Genomic DNA, 26,092 nt, shown 5'->3' with positions numbered 1-26,092 from the left:
ATAAATGCAACTGGGCATTTTCACGGTAACTGACGTTACACGGCACAATTTTACACACTTTTCATGGTGTGTACGATTATCTCTAAAACAACAAATGATGGGAGTTTGCTTAATAATAATAATAATAAGCATTACTTTATATAGCGCAGCTTTTATATGGATATATTCAGCTGCGCTTGTTAAGAGATAGTCATACACACATTGAAAAGTGTGTAAAATTGTGCCAAGTAACGTCAGTTACCGTGAAAATGCCCAACTATAACAAACAAATTTCCAGAATTTGAAATAAAGATGCATTTCCAGAAAAGACCAAAGTCCACTTTTGATCCAAACAATTCTTAAAGCAGAAAAACTGTGAATTCAACCCCTTTCAACTTCTGAAGTTCATAAATAGGACTACAGAAAATGTAAAACTGTGAAATATTTATTCGGCTAAAATAACCATAAATGTCTAGGGAAACCGAAAATAGAACTTTTTACTTTTTTATTAACTCTTGGAAAATGGAGAATCACTGCCACCATATGAAATCATAGGAACAAAAATTAATGCTAAATTAAACATAATCATGCACAAAATAGATGATACACAAGACAAAGTTATTAATATCTTCTTGCACAGCCCTCCCATCACCAAAGGGGTTAACACATAAAGCTGTTGGCAAGTGTTCAGAGGTCAGCTAGAGGTTGGAGGTCAGTCATGCAAAACAAAAACATGCTACATACTTGAAACTCTCCATTCATAGAAATGTTCTTCCAGTCAGCCTGGTCAAGAAAGAGAGGGAGGAGGCGAGACCAAATAGGGGTAAAAAACACAGCAAGTCACACAACAGCACACACAGTTTACTGCTAGACATGACTTTTAACATACATATAGCTCCGCCAAATAACAGCAACAAAAAATGTTTGCAATATCATATTTCATTGATTTTTCAATAATTGAGAATAATGCATTAGCTTATTCAAATGCATCTTAACAAGAATTCCATCTTTAAAGACCCTCAGCAAGAACAGTCTGTAAAAAAAAAATCATTTCAACATGCATGTGTTGGAAAAGTAGGTGAGAAATTCAAAATAAATTAATGATTTATTTTTAACACAGATTGACAATACATGGGTAGGATATATAACCTGTAAATCAATAGTTCCATTTTAGTCAAATTTCAATCAATTCAAAGTTGCAGAAGGTATACCATTTCATTTGACTTTTTTCACTGTGCATTCCAGACTCATAGTTTTACCAAATAGAATCCTACGTTGTACGCTACTGTCAAGCTGTCTTGTGTCAGCTTGATCATCAAAGAAAGCAACTTGTTGGGGAAAGAAAGCGACTTAACAAGCACATGCACAGAAATATTTAGTCATGTAAAATCAAAATCAACTTCATAATCATGTATGATACACTTTGTACATGTAGAAAGGCAAAAAATCAGCCAGTTTACCATTCCTAAATCATGCAGGTAACACAAAAAAGATGTCCTATTTAGAGTAATGATATAATATTAATGAACAGGGGTTGGTACCGTGAAATTGTCATAACTCTCTAGTTCATTACATGTTCCACATACTGTCCCTCGGGTACAACATATGAATATTCCCCGCCCCCCAAAAAAAATGATCTTAATTTTTTTTTTAGGGGACAGGATGTATGTGTTGACTACATGAATTAGCTGTTTCTATAACTAAATAGTGAATAAATATTTTGCACTATCCTGCCCCCCCCCCCCAGGAAAAAAAATGAAAGAAAGAAAAACAGTAAGAAGCTAATACAACTGACTGAACACAAAATACATGTAGGTAAATACTCGGGTCCAAATCGAAAAAGTTTGGTATAAAACTGTTGTCAAGATGCCCAGAAAAAAGGAATGTTTCTGCTGCATGAAACTTATGAGTGGAGCTGTATTCCTTCAATACATCTAACTATCATGTAAAGTGCATAAAGCTTGTATTGAAAAGTTTCAGAAAAAAAATAATAAAATGAGAAATAACTCTCAGCTGAACACTTTAAAAGAATAAAATTGTAACTTCAGAATTTCCCAAATTCATATTAAAAAAAAATAAAATCAGAGCAATAATTATTTTTCTGCTTTTGGGAAAGATTGTATAAATAATTATATATTTCTTATTCGTAAGCAGGTTTTATTCATATAGAATATCACTCTCCAATGCAAAATAACAAATAAACCTGAGAGTAGAGAGTTTGTCTGATTCATAAATGGGATAAGACATAAAAACAAAGCTTTAATTAAATTATGAAACAAACAATTTCACTTAATCATGAATATCTCCAAAAAGCTAGACAGATTATTTACTAGAATAAGGGAGAATAAGGATGTGAAATATATTATTCATGCCATTATTCAAGCAGTATACCAGTAATTGTTCATAGTAATAAGGAGATTCTTTGAACAGTGCATCATGAAAAGATAACCAGCCTCTGCTAACCTTTCATAACCTTTGAAAACACACATGTAATGTACACATAATGATTCTTTGTATACTAACTAGTGCATCTTTGACATTCTTTTTTTTCTATTATTTTTTAATCAGATGAGTCATTACACGGGTAAAAAATCATAACATACTTTTTAAATTTTGAATAGGAAATAAACAAAAGGAGAAAGAGAATACCCTGATATGACTGAAAGGGTTTTTTGTGGAAAAGGCTCAAAATGTACAAACATGAGAAAGAAAAGCTTGAATATCTCTCAACAAAACAATCATAAGACAAATAGTGTGTTAAACAAAATCAAGAAAATAGATACATATCAATGTGTATTTTGTAAACCGAGTAAAAAACAATTCTTGCAGAATGAATTGAATCAAGTGTTGACATTAATCTAAATCAAATGCCCTAAATTAATGTGATGTTATAATCCTACAATGTGCACAACTGAACTCCAAACATCTGATTCAAAGCTATAACTTTATTGTATAAACTGTCAAATTTATCTTGATTTCTAAAACATGCATTAATTAATAATTTAAATTCACTTTAATTATGCAAGACATTAGCCTGAACTGCAAATAAATTTAAAGGTAAAAACGAATGAAGGTGCTTAAGATAAAACCACTGCAATCGCAAGCTAAAGTGATGGACTAAAAGAGCAAATCATGACAAAAATAATTGCAACATAAAATATATATATATAATCTTTGTCCATAAGGAAATGAAAATCAAAGAAACATTGAGGTTCTGAGCAAATAAAGTGTAATTCCTCACAAGCTTATTGGGATTGTAACCTCAAACAATGTACGAATATTCTTATATTTAAACGAAAATTTGATTTCCAAGAATAATTAAGAGCATTAATGGCTCAATTACAGTGCAATCATTTTTCAAATCTCATTAGGCCTTAATAAACTTTTATAATAGAGTAATAAAGTTTTGGACAATGAATAACAAAATTAAAAAAACTTTTTTTTCTTCTTTTTAAGGATACATTATGTGTCACTTTACCAGTATGCTACAGAAAGAATAAATACAGGTAATATTTTTTTTTGATTAAATTCGAAATGAATATTCCTATTCTCTAAGCCAGTAGAATACAAGCCCGCCCTGAGCAACGGCTGACCTGAACTCATCTTTTTGCCTAATACATGTAGCTGAAATCTACATGTATATATATTTTCAGAGTACAGAAATCAGAATGTACTGTACATATACATGTACAGGTTCAGGTAGTCTGATATCAATTTCTATATAATGGATTTTATTTCAAAGTCACACTGCTATGAAAGTGCATTCTATCTATCAGCTTGTATTGGTTACAATCCCTCTGAAGCTCAGAGTAACTTACAGGACTGTGTCTTCGAGAAGAAAGCAGTTCCTGTGATTGATCAGCATGGCACAAGAAGGGGAATAATACAAATCACTTCAGTGGGTTCACATACGAACACTGCATTGGGTGTCTGGGATCATAGTATACCAAGGTTAGTAATAACGTCAAAAGCAAAAACTTCTGAAATTTTCCAGGCCTACTTCTCACATACTCAGAGAGTCAATTTCCAATGTCTAAAATCTGAAGAAAATATCCCAACATTGGTTTGTATGCATATCATCATCATCATCAGATTTTAGTATATAAAAAATGTACAACCACTATCATGCTGTAAAGCTACGCATCAACTCAAATCTTTTAACAAAGTAACATATTCTTCATGCTATAAAACGGGATTTCAGTACAAGTTGCATAAACAAAGTTCTATCTGAAAAAAAATAAATGATTTGTTTTTATCAACTTGGGTATAGTAGATTTCAATGTTTTCTTTTCATGACACAATGGAAGACATTACACAAGAACCCTGTTTCAAATACAGTCCCCACCCATTAATCAAATTAGCAGCACCAATATGCAATTTGATTTGCATTCTTTTTCATGCTCTTTGCAACAAGCAGTAACCCAACATGCATCAAGGAAATAGCATTTTGCTCTGTAAACAACCCCCAGCAAACACACTGCATCCAAACCAAACTTTCATGCATCCTACAATGCAAACATTCATCTTAATTGTGTTGAACACAACTTCTCTTCCTTAGATCTGATGATGAATAATGTAGAGCCTTGATTGTAACATCACATCTCTTTCTTTTGCTTAAGATGTAGTCTGGTTTCATAGCTTGATATTCATTCAACTGACACCATGTTAGTAATTTTGTTTATTCTTAGCTTTCTAAATGTATGTTTTTATATCAACAATTGCTGATAGCAGGGTTAATGCATCTAGCATACAATAATTGCTACCATAGACTTGTAGAGGTGTGCAAAGTGATGAACTCTTGGCTCAAAACCTTACTAAGAATCTACCAGCTCTAAAGCCAAAGTAGGCTGAAGTCATTAAGTGTGCAAGGTTAAGTGGTAAGGAGTGCAAGGATGCACCCCACTACCTACAGACTCAAACAACTAAAGAATAAAGCTTGCCCAGCTTCACAACATTTTCAAAAGTGATCATGTTTGTGAACATAGGGTACAAGCTTGTACCCCTTGGTTTTCATGGGGTGCAAGGTTGTACCCCTTGGTTTGCTAACTCTACTATATTTGGGGTAAAAGCTGGCACAGATTTACAGCATCTCTAAGTAAAGGGGGCAATGATGCACCCCATAGTCTACCAACTCTATCAACTTGGGAACAAATGCTTGCACAGATCCACACCAAAATTAGGTAGGGCAATGTTAAGAAGAGCAAGGATGCATTCCTTAATTTCGCAACTCCACTAAGTAGGGGGAACAAAACTATTAATGACGTATCTTAAAGATCACGCAAACAAATTCTAAAGGAGTGTCACAATGCACCCCTTGGTCCCTGATAAAGGGGTGTTTGGTTACCTGGTTGAAGCAGAAAGCTGATATCTTCTCCTGTTCTTTATGGATGAGCTTGGCTTGGGATGCTGCTTGAGGGAGAGAACCGGTGCTTCTGCTAGGGCTTCTCATGGAGGAGTCAGGCTGGTGTGAAGAGATGGAATGAATCACAAGATGATAATGATACCAGTAATAGAAGTTCATGTAGAAATATTACAATCATACATGTAGGTGCACAATTATTACCAAGCCTTGATCCCCAGATGCTGTTTCTGCAATTTCGATAATGGACCATCCAGTTTACTGGGTACCCATTCACCTTATCAGAGTGAAGAGCGGCAATGTGGAATCATATACAGAATGTGACAAAACATATGGTGGCAGCATTCCATTCTGCAATAACACAGATCAAGGACTGATCAAACATCTCTAAGCAATTTCTAAAACATCTTTAAAATCACAGAATACCATCATAGGCAACATTGAAGACCAGGAGACATCATGAGTTCAAATTTACAATTACATTTAAAGTATATCTGCCAACTTCATTTATAAATATGTAAAATAACCATCATATGGATATTATTGGAGATATCAAGATAGGCTGGTTAATACCATATCTTCCATGACATTGCCCTTCTTGAAGATATACTGGATGAAGATATCCTGGATGATCTCCTGCCTCACCAGGAAGTTCCACAGCCTCTTCGCAGGAAGTGTTGCTTTGGAGTCACTCCTAAAGAAAAATATACAAGACAATTATAAATGTGGTAATGGTTACAAAATGAATTCTAAACTAGTTCGAAGAGTTCAACAAAAAGGGTGACCAAGTTTATGTATCTGGGTAATTACCCCCCCCCCCCTTGTACATGTATGTATACCCGACCAGCATTTTCCCCCTATTTTCTTGACTTCATGAAGTACTACAACTGTGATAGTTTGAGAGCATTACACCATATACAATACACAAAGGGGAGACAAATAATTTCAGTTAAGACCAGCATATACATGTAGGAAGTTGTCGTATGTGCACACTCTATAGAATTGTGCAGTGATAATGATGGTAAATTGTCAGACATGTCTTTGTCTAGAATATGATAAACACACATGCCCACATGTCATCATTTGTGTTAATTTCTTGCTATTTCACTATTGACTTGCTGAGATTATCGCAGGATCCATTTTCAGGTAGCCCACCTGAATTTACAGAATCTAATGGTAAGCTCAAAACCTGAATACTAATCTCAACACATCCTCCCCATTTTATTCTCAACCCCAAATCCTATCAAAACCCAATATTATCAGAAAAATGAAGACATCAATTATTGTTTCAGGAGCACAAGATAGGTACCCCACCTGAAAGGAGTGTTTGCAGGATCTAGCAGCCCTTTGTATCTGAGTATGGCCGGTCCACTCAGGCCAGTCATGCTGCTACCGCTGGTCTCTGAGATAAAATCAGGAGGCGGTCTGGCAAACAAGTCTAACTTGCGCATACAGGCCTGCTGCCATTGCTCCAAGAGCTTGAGAACAGAATGCAAGATGGCCGATGCCACAGGAAGCTCTGAATAAGGAGGATGAAGATAAAAACAAAATGCCATACAATTAAAAAACGTCTATCAGGCCATCTGAGAAGTGTTTCATTATCATTTGTTTTCTGACAAGTTGAGAGATCACGGCCCCATTGCATGAAAGTAACTTTGCCATCCGATGCTAATCAACCAATCAGAATCAAATATTTCAGGGAAGTTACCATTGGATAGCAAAGTTGCTATTATAGTAACTTTTGTGCAACAGGGGACTGAGAATTTTCCTTGGTTTGAATTGGCTGAGAAAACTATGTATCCAACTGTTATTATTATAATGGTCATATAATGACAACCTATCAGTGATGATTAACTTTCAGGAAATATTCCCTTTTTATGAAAGTTGTCGGCAATCCAAGGATTCCGCTGAATTTATCACAGTCAACTATTGAATCTGTGCACGCATTTCCATGAAATAATGCATTATTTGAAAATACCTTTACTTCACAGCACTGATCTTGTTGGATGTTTTTTATTTCCATTTCACACACACTAAAAAATTGATTGAAAATCTGATGATTAGCATCACTGTTGATAATAACTGACTTTGGCAAACTAAGATTAGATTTGAATATATAATAATAATAATAAGCAACACTTATTTATCGCTTAATACAAATGTTTATAAGCGCTGCATACTATTACCCCGGCTTTAGCATGGCTACCCTGATCGGGCGCAACAAGCATTCAAGGAATTCCTTCCTACCGGAAGGATATATATTATATATTTCCTTTTGAATTATAATATAAATATATATGTACCTGCTAATTCAATACCAGCAATTGGAAGGAATGATTGTATTTTACTGATGACTAGCTTAATCACAGCATAACGCATCAGGCACCAGCTGTAAGAATTGGCATCAGAATGTTCCGTTTCCCCTGGCAAAGGAACGTTTCTTTTCCTTCGGGATGCACGGGATGAGAACGGTCCGGTGTCGTCATAATCATCATCCATGTAGGCATCAAGGTCTTCATCATCTGAACTGTCGCTGGCGTTGGAGTCGTAATCAGTTCCAGCCTGGCTGGGTGGAATGTAAGGCTGAACAAAATGGGTAGATGAGAAAAAGAAAGTCGTTTACTAACATAGTAGACTACAATTTCATTGTTTACTAGCATGAAGGAAATCGGTGTTGAACACAGAAAACTCTTATGTGCAGTCACAACGGTGAAAATGACAACCAAAACTATCATTTATTACCAATGACATGCATCGATCAGTTCGGATTTACTGTAGCATTGATACCAAGATCTGGGTCCCACAACACAAAGCTTAGTGATTGATTGTGAGACAGATTTCTACAATTGATTATTGTGCGTGATCAATGGTAGAAATTAATCTCATGATTAATTGTTCTGCTTTGTGTTACAGTACTCTGTACTTTTTTCAAACCAAAATAAACAAAGGCAAGGTAAGAAGAGCAAGAAATACAAAGGGGAACAGAAGAGAAAAAGAAAGTGTGGGGAAGAAAAAGAAATAATGAAAAACAATACTTTATAGAACAATAATTCCATACATATATAATCTATCTTGCATGACTGACCCACAGTAACCCATTCATACTTTACCTAATGACTGGCTCAAGTTACCATCTTTTGAGTGCATTATAATATTTCATAACAGCCAGAAATCAGATACACATGCAAGGAGGTCAGACATTCATATTTTGTGGAATTGCCCTGAAGAAAGAAAAGAAGATGATTTAGATGAATAAGAAAAAGAGGAAGATACAGATGAGGAGGAAAAAGAGAATCAAGAAGGAGAGGAGGGAGAATCAGAAGAAAACTGAAAAAGGCCTACCTTCACTAGAAAATAGTCCCTCAGACTTGTTTCAGGAGGTACGAAGAGTTCCCTCAGGACTGGTTTGTCATCAGTAGCTGCAGCCGATTTACCTCCTCTGCTGGCTTTTCCCATTAGTCTTAGGGCTAGTCTATCCCTTTGTTTGGCCAGGGCCTCGTCACCACTCGATGAGCTGTGTGATGCTACAGAATAGACAGAACAAATCATGAATTTCTACAATAAGTGCATAAACGGAAACATTCAAACTGAACTCCATGAACTGTTTCATTTGTGGATGTCATCGTCTATAACAAAATGACCCAAAACTCAAATATTGTTTGTCATATTCCTCAACAAAGCTTTGAATACCTGGCATATTGGGTTGATTGTTAGGCTATCAAACTTCACAGAATGAAAGGTTTTTACATGTTCAAAGATTGTGGTAAATCTCACTTTCACCAAATAATCCCTTCAGGAGGACAGTTGATAGGATGTTGATCTGTTTTTAATTGTGCTGTAGACATCCAAAACTGGTCTAAATGCTTGAGTTAGTCAATTGAGTTACGTGTTCTCCCATATACTTGAAACTTATCTGTCTGATTTCCATACATTTCTAGTTCCATTTTAAAGAGATTTCTTCATCAAGACATAAGAGGCATCTACTGAAATTCGGAGACAAGATAAGTCAAATTTTGTATTCATTGGTCATTTCACAGTGAAAGTCACAACATAGGTTTGCATGATGATTTAAAAAAAAATGTGGTCTTCTTGAAAGGATAAACAACATTTTACCTCAAAATATCACCAAAATAATTGTGTAGAAATTTCTTTATTCAAAACAATAAAGATTACAGCAATTCAATATTACAGGAATAATAAGGATCAAGCACATGTGATCTTAACAATTGATAATAACAATACGATATCAAAGTATAAAATCAATTAAAAAAAATGCACAACCTTATAACCAAGATGAAAAGAAGAAGGATGCCTACCTAGGAGTTTAGCTTGGGCGACCACCTTAGCACCGCCCCCAAAGACAGAAGCCCATGTCTTTCCGTTGAGATCATGAGCAACCAGCCTGAAGAGCTCATTTGCATTGTTGTTGGAGAGTGCATGGAGAAGAAGGCTCATGTAGACAGCAATAAGACCCTCACAGAGTTGGATGTTAGGACTAGGAATGTCATCATCTCTCTCACTGGCAAGGAGTGCTTGGTAAGTTGCTACGCCTAATGAGGGAAGTGAAACAAAAATTTTAAAACATAATAGGAAAAGATATGATTTTTTTACGCAGTAAAGGGTAACATCTCTGACACAATCCTATAGGATACAGTGTAATTGCTCTTTTGGCATAAGACAGATGATGCACATATTTTACATGATTATATGCCAAGCATGAAATTGCTAATTTTAACATTAATTTTGCTGGAAATACAGTTCACATCTAATAATACTTTATTCCAGACAGCATAAAAAATAGTCTGCGGATCAGAACCCACATAATGCATAGAAAATACCAAACAACTAAAAATGGGTGCAATTTCGTCAAATGACAAAGAAAAAATGGTTTACAGCTGAAAGTACATTCTGATCAATGCCCAACAATAATCAAAATTGAACTACATGTATAAGATTAATTCAGTTCAAAAGTAAGATGGTTTTTGTATCCAACTATCAGACTTTCTAATAACTTTGTTTAAAGCTACATTGAGGAAAGGGATGGGAACTTTCACCCATTGTCAGTCTAATACCTGGCCATTTTCCTGGAGGTGAAGTGATACTTAGATTGTTTTGCTCCTGACTCTGATGTCGACTACGTTTCCTACCAACGCTGACCAGGTGACCAACCCTGAACATCACATGACTCCTACTACCAGGGGTGTATGCATCCATTCCTGTTTTAAAGCAATGAGGGGGTATTAAGAGCTGTATGCAGTTTTGATGTTGATTAGCAAAACATATCTGAAGTATACTTTTTCCTCAAAATTAGTACATCTGTTCCATATTAAATACATGAAGCTTGAAACACTTAACTGAAATTTGAAATAAAAAAAAACAACATTCAAATGTTGCTCCAATGAATGTAAAAATGTGATTTGACTCATTAGGAAAAAATATCTTATTATGATAATAAGAATTTATATAGAATTTGGCAATACAATTTCTTATACTAATCGATGGTACAACAATAGATTCATTTATAGGCAAATCCATTCTATAAAACTAAAAGATATAAATGTAAAGCAAAAATTGAGCATAAAACATTTGTTTTCATTGTATACAAGCCGACATGCACATTGATAACACGTGTACTTATTTTCTTGTTTAATTTAAGTCTTTTAGGTTCAAATTGACTCGTATTTTGAGATGGACTTGGCCTAAGATAATGTTCACTGTGGAGGATCTATAAAGTAAGATAGTTTTTCTCACCTGTGACCTTTGATTTTCCAATGGTTGCACTAAATGAATCACTGTCACACAGACTCTGATAGATACAGGCAGAGAGAGCAGCACTTAGTGCATGTACTACCGATATGATAGGGGAGTGATGGTTGGGCGAGGGCGGAGCTGTAAAGTCCAAGATGGTTCGAAGGACACTATGGATATGAAGTCTCAGGTAAAGAATGGGATCGGTCACAACCGTTTTGCAGTTGGCAATGCTAGCAGACATCAGAGGAAGTGTTGTTGGAATAGGCAAGGGAGACGACAGCTGCTGGACAATGCGCTCCTGCTGGAGCTCCTGGACGAGGAGGACCAATTCCATGGCAACGGATGCCAGCCCACCACCATTGGCACCATACAACATGGTGTAACTGACGAGTGTCCGCAAGAGGTGATGATTGTCACGCAGCCATCGTTTCCGCCGGACGGCCCTCTGCCTCTTTTCTTCCAGATCTAACCGCTTTGCCTGCAGCTGTTCGTAGAGGGTCCCTTGACCACCATCTGTCTCACCACCGTCCTGCTCATCCATATCATCATCTTCAACAATGTTCTTGGTCGTGACAGGACTGCCGTAATTACACAGTTGCTGTAGCGTCTCTACCTGTTGCTCTAACCAGATGTAGAGCTGGTAGCGAAGCTGACCACCATCTACCTCAAAGCCAGTGGCAAGTGTCCTTAGCTCCTCCATCATGATCTTCAGGCAGCAGATGAACTTGAGCTGCTGAGCTATGATGTCAATTCCACTTTCATTATCATCACTGACCACTGAACTCTCATTCTTACTACTTGCACTATCATCAGCACCATTCATTAGAGTGCCATTGTTAGTATCATCAGAGGAACTTGATTTCTTCTGTTCCAGTTTTTTGTCCTCATCTTCTTCATCATCATCGTCATCTCCACCCCAATCAAGAGTGAGTTCTTCCTCTTCTAACTTACCCCCTACTGGTGCACCCCAGTCCATTTCTAACCCTGAATCACTCTTATGTCCATTGGTCAATTGACTACTGACCGGTGCACCCCAGTCCATACCCATCCCACTGTCCTTTGAGGAGGAACCGGGTATAGCTGGCACTTGAGAACCCTGTATCAATGGTTCCTGTCGATATCATGTTGCTACTTGGAAGGCTATCTACACTCTTGCTCTCAACCATCTTATTATCGTCTTCTTTGGTTTTAGTCCTGACTTTAGGGATCTTTGCTAAGACATCTAACGCTAACAGAGGACACCCTGCGGAAAGGTGAGCATGAGCTGTGGTGAAGAACAATGTCCTCTCCTCTGGAGTGATCTCATCCTTGACCAGTTGGTCACCTCCTGCAGAAGTCTTTCCAAACCCACCAACGCTTGCACCAGAAATCAACAACCCTGCTCCTTGGCTTCCCTTGGTGGCATCTGCTAGCTGCCGGCGCAACAGGAGAGGATGTGTCCTCAGGTAGTTGTAGAAATTGAAGACATCTGGATTGGCCCTCTCTCCTTTCTGATCTTCATGATCCCCTGTAGCTTGACCATTGGGTAGGTTGTTCTTGGGACCATTCTTCTCCTGAGTGGAAGACTGCAACAAGGTCTTCAAAGAGGCAGGATAGTCCTTGAGCATCCAGAAGGCTATGCTCCTCAAGAAAGGATCAGGATGAGGTTGATTTTGGACCAGCTTCTCACCCTTCTCATCTTGAGCAAGAATCTATTAGGAAAAAAAGTGAGCGTATTTAAGGAACCTTCTCAAAAACTACAATTATGTCATACAAAGACAGGCTAACATTGTAAATTGATCATACAAAGAAAATTACATGTGAGATTAATCACAGGAAAGTAAACTGCTGAATGAATGTACATGTAAATGGAAATCCAAAACATACATCATTGAATCAAGGGGGGGGGGGACCAGTCATAATCTAAATAATGAAATCAAATAGTATGAATTTGAAATAGCATATTACATTATGAGTTACAAATCTAGGTAGTGCTAAGGCATATTTGGACATCACTGATCAAGTACCTGTACAATATAAAAGTACAAGAAAAAAAAGGAAAAATACTGGACCAAGTCTCCAAAAAAGGAAAACAAATCTTTGTCATAAACAACTTTACTTTGTATCTGAGTATCTCCTTCTGCTTGGCTGGCATCTCTTCATCCTCATAAAGCCTTGTAACTACCATGGCCAGCTGCACATCCTCAAGGTTGTTCATACAGACCTCTACGGCATCCTTGAGGGACCCAGCAAGGAGGAAGAAGGCTGCTGCATGCTCAAAACGCTGTCGACCAAGAAGGGCAAAGGCATTCTTCAGGGCTGCCTTGCGCCAGCGATCAGTGTTGAAGTCATTACGGAAGAACGTTGTCATACGTTGATCTTTGATGGACCTAAAGAATGGGAAAACAATAATTTAAAGTTTAAACTACTAGTATTACAGACAGCGCTCATTGGCACACCTGTAAGAGGGGGAAATGTCATAAATATATTTCATATTAAAAGTTAAAGATGTTTCTTATAAAAAAAATCTAAAAAATTAAAAGAATTTAGAAACGATGAAACGTCACTCTTTATGTCCCGAAGTATTTTGCGATGGGTAATTATGGAAATGCATCAAATCATAATCATAATCCAAGAAGTTTGTATAATGTTCTTAGCTGAGGTACTAGTTGTCTTGTATCTATCCCATTCACTAATCCCAAGCAAGAAAGTGAATATGGCCAGTTGGACCAATTAACACCTCTCCAAATCCTATTCACTACTCCCAAGCAAGTGAGTAAATATGGCCACAATTAGACCAATTAACACTTCTCCTAATCCTATTCACTAATCCCAAGAAATTGGGTGGATATGGCAACAAATTAACACCTCTTCTAATCCTATTCACTAAAACCCAAGGAAGTGAGTGAATATGGACACAGCTGAACCTATTGACACCTCTTCTTAACCTATTCATTAATCCCAAGCAAGATAGTTAATATGGCCACAATCGGACCTCTCCTAATCACATATACTAATCCCAGTGTGTGGATGGAAGAGATCAGGATCCGTCTGATTAACACCATTCATAATCTCATTCAAATATCCCATGCAAGTGGGCGAGTGTGACAGAGCTGGGTACATTAAGCAACCTCCTAATTTTAAAATTCATACACCAAGTACAAAATGGTTGCTGGATTGAAACACTTCTGCTTATCCAACTTACAATCAAGCACAAGTCAGAGAGTTTGTTATGAAATGAATTAAACAAGGCATGATGTGGGTAAAATTCAGTCCAATACATCACCATAAGCAAGTTAGACGAGACTGAATCACTCAATCTTATGTATTTCTAATTGAAATGCAGTGGTAAAATGGAGGACGCTTCCTTTGCTTGACCAGGGCCCAATGTATTATAAGTTACAAACATGGACTTGCTCACCTGAATAATCCCCAGAGAACATTCTTTTTCTTCATGGCTAAGTAGAAGAGTGCTGAATCCAATGGATTCTTCTCTGCCTGAAACTGTGACTTGGCAACCTGTATGATGATAATGTGATTGCATTTCAAAAGCTTAACACTGTGTTTATAGCCATTTAACACTTATTAAACTGGGGAGGGGGCCAATTTGACCCCCCCCTCGACAAATATAATCACTACGCCGTCGCGCAGTTTTTTTAATCACGCTGCTCACTGAATTTTTACTTTCAAGTCTTGCGCATCTTTTGAGACCAAAATTGTGATGCCCAGTGACGCGGTTCTGAAATTATGCAATATTTTGTAAGAGCATGTCAGACCCGAAATTGCACAAAAACATGATTCCGTGTACAAAGTCAATGCAAATTGTGTTTTTCAACCAAAAATCATACAATTTTTTTTACTTTTGTTGGTTTAAATGGATTTATTTTATGCTATTTATGATCGCAGAAGGGTCCCCAACAAAGTTCATTGGAAAAAATAAAAACAAAGAAATACATAAGAATTTAAAAAACAACAAAATACATTAGAAATAATGTTTTTGCCATTTTTTTGTAGATATTTATTAGAAATGTAATAATTAATACTCCAACCATAAATTAGCAGTCTACTTGCTATATAAATTGATTTAAAGGCAAAAAATACACAAAAAACAAAATTTAGGCAAATTTCATACGCTTATTTGCATAATTATTTAATTAAAAATATAAAGAATTAATTTTTGAAAAATGTTTCCATACAGTCTTGTAGTTTACATCTGGCTAGTTTGAAAGAAATTTGATATGGGCAGTCATACCTTTTCTATGCATCTTCTAAGCGTGGTGTTGTTTCTGACCCACCAGCCTACGCCCACTGATCGAAGCTCCGTCCATGTAGGTGTACCCTTCTGAATACCTGGGATGAGGGACAGGAGTTCTTCTTCTGCCTCTGAGTGAAATGCCCATGCAAAGTGACAGCTTCCAATGCCCTGGTGTTTCAGTTGTACCTATGAATTCAAAATATGAAATATTAATTAACATTGGTTATCAAGTTATACTCATGCACACCAGCAAATAAAAGTCATGAGGATCAGCGGATAACTGGACTTTGAACCACTAGGTCCGTGGTTCAAATCTCACCGCAATACCCCTGTTATAAGTGTGTTTTCTACAGTAAGCTCTCTTCACCCAGGTGTAGAAGATTGGAAACTGTATGTTATGAAGGTTTCTATAAAGAAGAAGAGTGTAGTGGTTTTATGGTACACCATGTATTTGTTTGTGGGCATATGTACTAGATTACCAGATAAGTAAGTGGTAAGAAGAAATTCAATGTAGCCTCAAGTATCTCCAAGCTAAAGACAGGGAAATAATATTTGTACTGTATAATCAACTCACCTGTTGATGTCTTGGGAGAGACTTGGTAAGACAGATGTGGAACCTCATTGCAAGCAAGAATCTAAGTCCACATTCATCTAGAGTTTCACCTATAGAGAGTCAGACAAAAACATTTTTGTTTGTATATACATCTTGTCAAGTGCATTCATCCTTCTTTTTCGCATTATCCATAAAATTCACAAGCTGTTATCACAACAAATTTGTCTAAGCTTTCATGAAATGGCCATGAGAGTCACTCTTGCCTTTGTAGAATCAGGATATTATCAAACTTCAAACCCTAACAAACATTTCAGTGAACTTAGTTTACTATGCATTTTTGCCAACTTATGTGACAGCCAGGGTTTTCAACTGAAATTCTTTGTTACTTTGAACAAAGATGACCTAAATACATGTACATTGCATTACAATCAAAGCAATGGTAATGATGTTATTCATCATTTCCCATCAGAATTGTTAATAGTTGCCATTCATTGCAAACTTTAAAGTTAAGCAGTCCAGATTAAACAACTAACCTGCATGAGATGAATCTGAATCATCAACTGTTGCATAACCCGCTCCTTCTCTGGCTATCACAGTACCTGGAACATGAAAGGAAATAAAATAAAATGGGTTTGCTGAGAAAAAAAAACTTGTGCATGTGTAGCATACTGATTTACAAATGATACTTCAATATCTACTTATTGAACCATAAATATCTGTATAAAAAATATAATATTGGTGAAAAACTTGTACTATCATCATATTTTATTAAAAATTTTTGCAGCATGTACGCACGGATACACTGAGGTATCTGATAATTGTAAAGCTATTTTTCTCACCTGCACTTCCTCCACTATGTGGTGTAATCTCTGTCTTGGTAGAAGCAATAGTATCAGCAAGAGCTAGAAGGTGCATCTGATCCAGAGAGGATAAACCTGGTAGATGCATATGAGTCAGATAGTTGGTAAGTAGCTGGGCTTGTCCTACGGTGAAGTATGTAGGGTCTTTGAGTTTACTGGCCAATGATGCTGCACCATCTTGAGGTGATCTAAGTTCACCTTCTGCATCAAGAGAAGATGGAAATGCCTGTAAGCTGGTCGAAAAGAGCTGGGTGTAGTCCTGAGCATCTACTGTAGTGATTTCATCTGGTGGACTAAGAATGCTGGTTGTTCGAGTTGCCCTAGTGACAGCAGGAGCGGTTGTGACGGTGACAGGTGTGTCTGCTGATGTGAGACGGTAGAGTGGAAGAGGTGGTACTGATACAAGTTCTATGTAGTCTAGCTTGGGACCACTGTCATCAAGGACAGAGGATTCAACTGGACTGTGTGCCACTGAAAGTGTTCGCAAGCTACGTCGAAACTTTGCTTCCTCATCATCCTGGTCTCTGTCTTGTGTGACACTAGCCAGGAGGGACTGCTTGACTGCATCCTCTCCAGCGATGCAGTTAACCAGATGAACCAGGATGGCCTTGACTCTTCGAATCTTCCCACTGCTCATCAAACCCATGAGTTGTTTAGGATGGTACTGTGGAAGAACAGGACATGTGGAGTACGATATTTCAAAGAGTCCAAAGTCTTGCTTGATATCATCTTTGTCATCCTCCTGCTCTTGGATAGAAGACATCATTGCCGACTCTCGGAGGAGCTCAGACATGTCATTGTAAGATTTCTCTCTGTCTGTTCTTGACATAGGGATTGTCTGGAGATTAACAGACAAACTGGAATTTGTGCTCTTCTGAGAGACAAGCGTGTCTGTTGTGCTTGGAACTGGTCTTCTATACTTTCGTCTCCTGGATCTCCAATTTTCCTCTCTCCACTGACTATAGACATGCATCTCATTCTGCAAGCCAACGACAAGAATTCCTGCTCTCACCCATGAGAGCATCTTGGAATGTGGTGCAATTCCATCAACTGAACTCAGATTGACTGTTCGGAGTGGTAGCCACCTTAAGCTGGTGGTTTCCCCCATGGTTGCCACTCGTTGGAGACCCGTTTGCTGTGTTATGATATCATCAGGTATGCCATTAGCTCCTGCTTCTACAAATTCTGTTGAAACAGGAGCAAAGACAACAACTTTGGACCCCATGCCAACAGTGAGAATATGAGTGCCATCCTCTTTGGATACCCAAGAAAGCTGAACTGGGAGTCCTGCATCATCATACTGTGACTGTTTGGCTTTCAGGATGCTGCGCTTGCGTTGCGTCAGGACAGCTGGTAGATTCTCAGGAGATGGAGGACTGCCACAACTTGAGTTTGGAGATGCTGAGATGTGGAGGAAGTCATTCACCTTTGAGCTCCGCTTCATTGTCTTGTAGTTGATCACCTCTGATTCTGGGACTTCATCATCTTCCTGTCGCATCCAAGCTTTGAGGTCGAGCATCCCAAGGTCAATCGCTTCTTCAATCATCCATTCTGATCCTCCAGTAGACTCACACTCATATATGGCCAACTTCAATGGAATCAGGTCCGCATTGTGGTGTTCATGGTGTGGATTTGTCCTGAAAATGCAAGCAATGCGTCCATTGTAGGCAGAGCTCAGTGCAACTGGTAAACCTGCAACACCAAGAGAACTATCGGTATCAACCTGAACAAGAAGCTTCCACTCCTCCCAACTATAATCCGCTCTTGTGAAATCATCTTCTTTAGAGGGATCAATTTCCCCTGGCAAATCCTCACCCTGATCAAAACTGCTTTGGGAACCATCAGCTGATGACATATTGCACGTCCAGAAGCGCAGTTTGCCATCCGAACAAGCCGTTGCAAAGAGGTAGGGTGCAACACAAGCTGGGTATATGCTGGAGGAACTAAGATGACCTGCTGCTGGAGTCGCACTGACAACTTCAACCCCAATGGGAAGATCTAGCTTCTGACTGCACACCTTCCGGGAGAATGTTTTGATCTTGCTGGAGACTTGATTGGTACTCTTCTCAGAGTCATACTGATTGGATGCTTCTCCATCTGAGAAATCACTGGAGGAATCATCTGGAATATCGTCATCTAGCTGGGATTCCTCATCAGACTCTAAGCCATCACATGGAACTGGAGGGGAGAAAAATAATACACCAATGATTACAAGTACTTGCAAAATTCAAAAACATTTCAAGGACATATTCATCTCTTCATCGAAAGACAATATAAACAAGGAACTACTGCCAATGATCAGTTGTGATGGATTCAGAGTCCATTATGTATTTCAAGGTGGGACATGGTATGTGGTATGATAAGATTTCTGATTTCTGATAAGGTCTGCTGTGTCTTCAGAAGAATGGAGGATGGGGGAAATAATGAGGGTGAAAAGGGGGTAAAAAATCCCAATATTTAACTTGCCTCTGGCTTTTATTCTAAATTTAACTAGAGCAGACTCACCTCCACCCTTGGACACGTCCCTCTCCAGCCGAATGTACCACATGTGTACCATGGACTCCCCTGTCAGTTTCCTCTCCACAACCACCAAGAAGAAGCGCTCCTCAAAGAGACTGGTGTGTAGAGGTGAGGAGCTGGTACTGCCTAGTCGGTGACTGGACCGTGACTGACGGATCTTGCTGTCTGGACCTGAGATGAACTGCTGCTGGTAAACATGCATCAACTGTACATTCTGCCAATTCTGTGGGGGGGGGGGAAGAACCAAGGTATAATGAACAGGAAACTGGGCAATACGAAAATGAAAGTATTGCATGTAATGATGGATGACTTAAAAGTACAGGGCCCAGTACCTCAGAAATAAAATATAAATCTCTGACAAACCATGTACATAAAGTTATAATCAAATGCAAATAACTATTACATCTTTTTATTTCAAAGTGCCCAGGGCTCCATAGCACAAAGATCAGCTATCAATTGCTAATTGGATTGACCAATCAAGATCAATGTTACATGCCCATTTGGTTCAAAATACTGACCAGGAACCAATAACAAGTGCTTTCATACTTGCTTTTCATTGCTAAGCTTTGTGTTACAGAGCCCTTAACTGATAAGGGGGAGCATCTAGTTGAATCCATGTCTAGAGATTATATGTAGCAAATATTCAGTCAGTGATTTGTAAAGACAACTCTTATAAGCCACTGAAATCTTGCATTGCAGTAACATAGAGTAAATTAGTCAGTGAATCACTGCAACAAGTGGAGTGCCTCTGGCAGTCTCGCCTGCATTACGCGATTCAATATAGCAGCAGTGCAGACTTTGAAAACTACTAATAAATAATTATTCATAAAACACACCATTCATAAAATAAGATAATACTATGTTCATTGATCATGTCACCCAAGACTTGTCAGGGCTACTTGATTACCCGTATGTCCACATTTCATAAACTATATCCATAAACTTTCAAAGTTATGATAATAATTCAACAAATACCCCCAACTTGGCAAAAGTTCATTGACCCTAAATGACCTTTGACCTTGGTCATGTCATTCATGTGACCTGGAACTAGGGCAAGATGTTCAGTAATAATTGATTACTCTTATGTCCAAGTTTCATGAATTAGGTCTGTATATTTTCTAAGTTATGATATCATTTCAAAAACGAAACCTTCGGTTAAGATTTGATGTTGAGGCTGCCGCCTCTGTCAACGTCGGGAAAAGCGGTGCCTATAGTCTCGCCCTATAGTCTCGCTCTGCTATGCAGGCGAGACAAAAATTAATTGTAAAATGCTCTGCAGATTATTGGTTTAGAATCCTACCTGTTTGGCATCATTGAGTGTGTCCAGCTCAATGATACATCCTGGTCTAGATGTAGACTGAAGACTGATGACTTGAGGACACTTCTGACCTTTCTTCTCATCATCGTCTTCATTGTTTTCATCTGTGTTCTGGAGCAGGAATGCTGTGACTGGAGAGCTACTACTCAGATATCCCTGGAAAGGAAATGCAATAAATGTGAAAGAACACCTTGTGAATTGAAAAATTCAATTCATAAACTTTCTTACAATTTTGTGCCAATTTTACATATCAAGTTATCCCTTGTTTAATGTGCTGCAAATGGATTGAAAATAAAAGCATGATTGCAAAAATGCATCTTCACTTATCATTGGTTTTTCTACAATAAGAAAATTATTGGTTTAGAGAATGTACAAAGTCGAAGGAAGTTTGATATGAAACGGAAGTGTAATCATTGGCTCTGTCCAAATTACAAAGATACCTGTACATGTAGGTTCTAATGCTACACTCACAACAACCATTTGTATGTAATTGGAAATAAAGTAATAGCTTTGATCAGTCTTGACTCAGTTTTACAGATATGACTGTGGCATGACACTAACCTCAAGTTGATTGCTGCTAGGAGTTATTTCATTAAGCAGTGAGCGAGCATCAATGACTGCCTGGAACAACCGAAGACTGTAACCATCGGATGCTATGAAGCATGCACTGGGAGAGTTGGAGATGGGTCCCAAGCAAGAGCTTGGTAGAAGGCTGGGCATCCAAGCAATGTGGGAGAAGGCAGACACAAAGGGAGAGTTGATCCGTGCCAGCTCCATCACACCACCACCTTTCCCAAGAGGGCCAACATTGAAGACCCTCCAAAGGATAAGCTCGCTGCAGAGTCCTGTTGGAGCGCTCATGTCAGGCCAGTTGAGTTCTGCATTGACCTGCTCCATGAGTTCGTCTGGGAGAATAATATCATCCTTTTCATTGAAATCCTGAGTTGATCCTTCGACGGTTGAGTTGTACAGTGTCATCAGCCGGTTGTGCTCACTCTCAGAGAGAATGTTTTTGCCAAAGAGGTTGATTGCACCAGGTGTGACAGTGTTCTGCCCAGTGGCTTCTATTACCATACTGGCACGTTTCACAATAGAGGCTCTCCGTGATATCATGGAAGTCCTTCGGCTGCGGCTCGTGGCCACATCAAAGTCCACTTCAACCTTTGGGATGTTATGGTGGGAAGTGGTAAGGAGAAGAGGCAAGATTGGATGGCATGCGAGATGATTGAGGCTGAAGCGATGACCACATGAGCGTGCAACATGGCTGACATTCAGGACAGTCTGGAACTTAGACCCCTCCTGAAAACTGATCTCCCACTGATTCAATGAACCATTGGCATGCTTTGAGAGCATGGATACCTTTGGTGTAAATGCAAAGATATCCACACCAGAAGGCACCTGGCTTAGGTACCTGGCAAAACTGTAACTTGGGGTCATGCCACTGGCGTCAACAGGAGACAAGGGGTCTGCTAATCGCTTGCTGGCTCGAGGGTCCATGGTTAGATTGCTCCGATAAAGCACAAGGTTGTTGCACAGAGTGGTGGCATCAAACGTAGGGAAAGCATGTGGGATACGGCAGGAGAAGCTGACCTGGGGTTGCCGATGGACACCAGGGATGTGCTCATCCATCCAGTCTACCAACCAAAGTAGAAAGGATCCATCGATAGGGTGGATACTGTAAAGCATATCTGGATTGCAATGCCACTCCTTGATCAGTCCCTGGAATTTCTTCTCGATGGCACGCTTCTCTTCAATGTCTAGCATGTCTGTGTTGGGAAGAGTACTGCTAGGTGGTGAGAATGGGCTGGTGTTCAAACTATCAGGACGTGCTGGTGGGATACGAGGGCTACCACTATTGGCTTCTTTGGTTAGTTCTGTAACAAACAACATAATCAAGAAATATAATGAGATGGCCAATGCATTACTAACAGGAACAAACAAAAATACAAATAGGATCATTGCTAAATAATTTCTAAAGCTAAAGTTTACATTTCTATGACTTTAATTTTTTGTGGTTTGTGCTCCAAATAATGACATGTGAATATGAGTAAAATCAAAATTAGTCAAAAAGGAATAAAAAAAACAAGTAAATTGTTTTGAAGTTAATGAAGACCTTAAAAATGAGAGGAACGACTAAAACAAAATCATGTATCTTTACATACCTGGAGAGGAGTTTTCAACATGTATTTTCACTGTTGGAATGTCATCTGTAATTCAAACATATAAAAAGAAAAGCAAAAGTACAGACACAATCGGTTGTTACTTCCAATTATGTAAGTAAACACATAAGGGCAGATATATGTAGGAAACAATTCAACATTTTCTTAGAATGATATAATTAGAATGTAGAATGTTGTGGCCCAGTGAATTAGTAACCAGACTGAAAAAAGTGTAATAGATTCGAATTCATGACAGAGTGTAATTTCCTTCAGCAATTAATTGATCAACAATATGCTGCACTCAACCCAGGTGAGGTAACTGGGTACTGGCAGGAAGTAATTCCTCAAAAAGCCGGGAGCAACAGAATCAGTAGGCTGGCATATAGCCACTGTAACATAGGAGTGCCTTGAGCACCTAACAAGGTGGATATGTGCACTTTACATTCAAAATCAATTTTTGAGACCACATTCTACAAAACATATCCTAGTAAAAAGTCCTGATTCAAAGTTATCCTGACATTGTTAGATATCTGTGATCTAAGATTCCACTCTATGAATCAAAGTTACCTAATATTTTAACCCAAAGTAGTGTAGGAGTAGTTTGCAGGAATAATTTGCTCTTTTTCTGTTCCATAAATTTGGCTCCCCTAATAGGAGTTTCCATATCACCCATGGGTAATCAGCTGGTACATGTATATACAGTACTGTAATCAATGTAATGAAATCTTTAAATATGTTATCAAGATAAAGAGTGTTTTGGAATGTTATGTATATCTCATCAAAACATTTTCAAAATTAAGCTTGCATCGAGTATTGATGCCCAAAGAATCAGCATGTAGAGGCACTGGTCATGTTACAAAAAATTAATAATTGTGGTAACTTTGTGATTAAATATAACTTCTATCATGATGATGGAATCCTCAACTTTGATTGGCTGTTGAGTATCATTATGTTGAAAGCTACCATTGGATAATAGCAGAGTCAACGTAAAAGTTACTTTTGTGCAACTGGACCGAGAATATCATGCAACAGAAAAATCACACTTTAAATCATACTACATGTAAGCGCTCAATGACATAGAATCGTTTGGCATGATTTTAGTTGTGAATAAACAAAAGAAAAGCTATATTCAAAGAGCATTACTTTGAATTGGAAGGATGCCAGCACATCTCTCTAGCTAAATATTTGGCAAACACCATGGATAAATGTGAATAAGTAGTTGTTAATCTAGAGTGTGAATTTAAACAAGGTTTTAAACTACATGTAAAGTGACAATAGAGCTCCAAACGTTGGCGATAAATCATAAGCTTTGTCACCAATCCATCACTAATTCCTGGCATATCAGATTTAAAGAATTCAAACTACTACCAACTATCACTTGCGTGGCACGTAAACCACTCAATAGTTGGGCTTTAGCTTAATAAAAAGTTTAGAATGGGTCAACTAACAAAAGTTCAAAGGGATCTAATGGATTATCACAACTAATTCCATCTGATGACAGAGCATTAACATTTCAAGTTGCAGCATGTCATCACTGAATATTACATCTTCAAACATGCTTTATGAAACACCAACCTGTATCGATATAAATCTAAAGTGCTAAGATTTCACACTGTTTAAAATTTCAAACATGTTGTTTGAATTTGTCACTTAAACAAATATTGTTTAAAGTTTAAACAACTTGTTTCAGAGTCACGTGCTTATAAATACATGTTTTTTTTTTACAGTGTAAAGAAAAGCAGAATATCACATAACATACATTTTTCCTGTGCATGTTGTCAAATTTAAAGCTAACATAAAAGAAAAATATGAAGACCCACCATCATCTGAGGTTGTGCCCTGATCAAGAGAAGTGTCACCGTCTACCTCCTCCTCCTCTTCCTCCGCTGGTACAGGGATGGTGGAGGTGCTGTTCCGAGACTCTTGACCAGTCTGGAGAAGTGTCTCCGCCGCCAGGGTGAACTGGAGCTCTTTGTTGTTTAGCCAGTTGACCACAAAGTTGGGGGCACTACCCTTGGTCATGGTACCGATGGCAGGCAAGAGTGGAATGTCTGCATAAAAAGAATAGAGTATTACTGTTTATGTCTTACTCACCAATGATGTTCTCTATTTAAAAAACAAAACACAACCCCTAAACAATAGAGAAACTGTCAAAATCTTGAATTCAAGGGTGTGTTCATTAACTGCTCATTTTTTATTCTGCCAATGTATTCTAATATTGATTTCAAAATTGATAAAACATACACTAGGACTACAATCATTATTGTACAACGCCTACTTAGCTTGTTGTACGCGAGCAAATGGGAGGCTGAATGTCACACATTCGTACCGTTGCACACAAGACGTACCATCCAAAATGTACCATTGCATGGCTTTAGGAGGTGACGTCACGAAGTGTTTTCATTGACTGAATAAGGTGACAATGACAATGATTTATTTACCCATGTCACCCTAATTTGGGTATTGGGGACACTATCATATAGAACATAACATATTCAAAATCATTTCAATCATATTTACAAATATATACAATCACATGTTTACAGAGTAATGGAATAAATACTACATGAAATTACTTTAATGTGACAATGCGCGTACAACCAAGGTGACAATGAACGTACAGCCCGATGGCTAAATACGCAATGCTGTCCAAGATCATGTGCGCCTGTGGGCTCGGCTTGTGGGATTTTGCTTTTCGCTTTCAATATTTTTGTTCCCTTTTTATAGATTACTGCAGGGAAAAACTCTTTTTTTTCTTCATATTTTCGCTAGATTCCGAGGCGTTGTACAACACAAATAGCGAATATTCTTATTCGTGCAATGGTGCGAGATTTCGCATTCGGTGAAAGAAACGCTCTATTCAACGAGGCGTTAGCAGAGTTCAATAGAGCATCTTTCTTTCACCTCATGCGAAATCTCGCACCATCGCACTCATGCCTATTTGCTATTTGTATACTGATAACTTATTGTTTTGTATTGTGCATGTTAAAAATAGCCTAATATACCATAGCTATCAGACAATTTTCATGTAGGTCATGGCAAGCATCATATTTGTAATCCACTTTACATAGATCTTTAATACTGGTAGATCAAGGAAAATTGGATATAGGTCTACTTAATATATTCAAGACAACTAAAGACACTATGAAATCTATTGATTTTGTATATCCTATGATTTGATGCTTCCGTTAAAACCAAATACTTTTGATTCTGGAGTAGGTTATTGCATGAAATATGAAGACAAAAATATAATGTTCCAAATATGCAAAGTTTTTAGCAATTTTAGATCACAGTGTGTGACAGTATAGTGTGACAGCATTTCAAATGATATCTGAATAAAAAAAAATAATTATAAATAA

General features: G+C 37.9%; 1 protein-coding gene across 1 annotated transcript in view; it reads right to left on the bottom strand.

Annotated features, from left to right (window-relative positions):
• LOC121416204 (dmX-like protein 2) overlaps positions 1–26,092 on the bottom strand; it is a 92,503-nt gene that overhangs the window by 12,488 nt on the left and 53,923 nt on the right. Inside the window, 21 exon segments of the mRNA XM_041609696.1 lie at positions 724–762; positions 5,324–5,440; positions 5,912–6,032; positions 6,653–6,857; positions 7,642–7,921; positions 8,681–8,862; positions 9,655–9,888; positions 10,411–10,554; positions 11,090–12,161; positions 12,163–12,780; positions 13,188–13,458; positions 14,490–14,587; positions 15,321–15,509; positions 15,898–15,986; positions 16,410–16,475; positions 16,716–18,914; positions 19,242–19,479; positions 20,557–20,730; positions 21,136–22,448; positions 22,737–22,781; positions 24,554–24,784. Of these exon segments, the coding sequence (XP_041465630.1) occupies positions 724–762; positions 5,324–5,440; positions 5,912–6,032; positions 6,653–6,857; positions 7,642–7,921; positions 8,681–8,862; positions 9,655–9,888; positions 10,411–10,554; positions 11,090–12,161; positions 12,163–12,780; positions 13,188–13,458; positions 14,490–14,587; positions 15,321–15,509; positions 15,898–15,986; positions 16,410–16,475; positions 16,716–18,914; positions 19,242–19,479; positions 20,557–20,730; positions 21,136–22,448; positions 22,737–22,781; positions 24,554–24,784 (7,925 nt within the window).

Source organism: Lytechinus variegatus, chromosome 5, assembly GCF_018143015.1.
Source record: "Lytechinus variegatus isolate NC3 chromosome 5, Lvar_3.0, whole genome shotgun sequence".
Classification (NCBI taxonomy): Eukaryota; Metazoa; Echinodermata; class Echinoidea; order Temnopleuroida; family Toxopneustidae; genus Lytechinus; species Lytechinus variegatus.
Note: the sequence above shows the minus strand (reverse complement) of the source record. Positions and strands in the feature narration are given on the sequence as shown.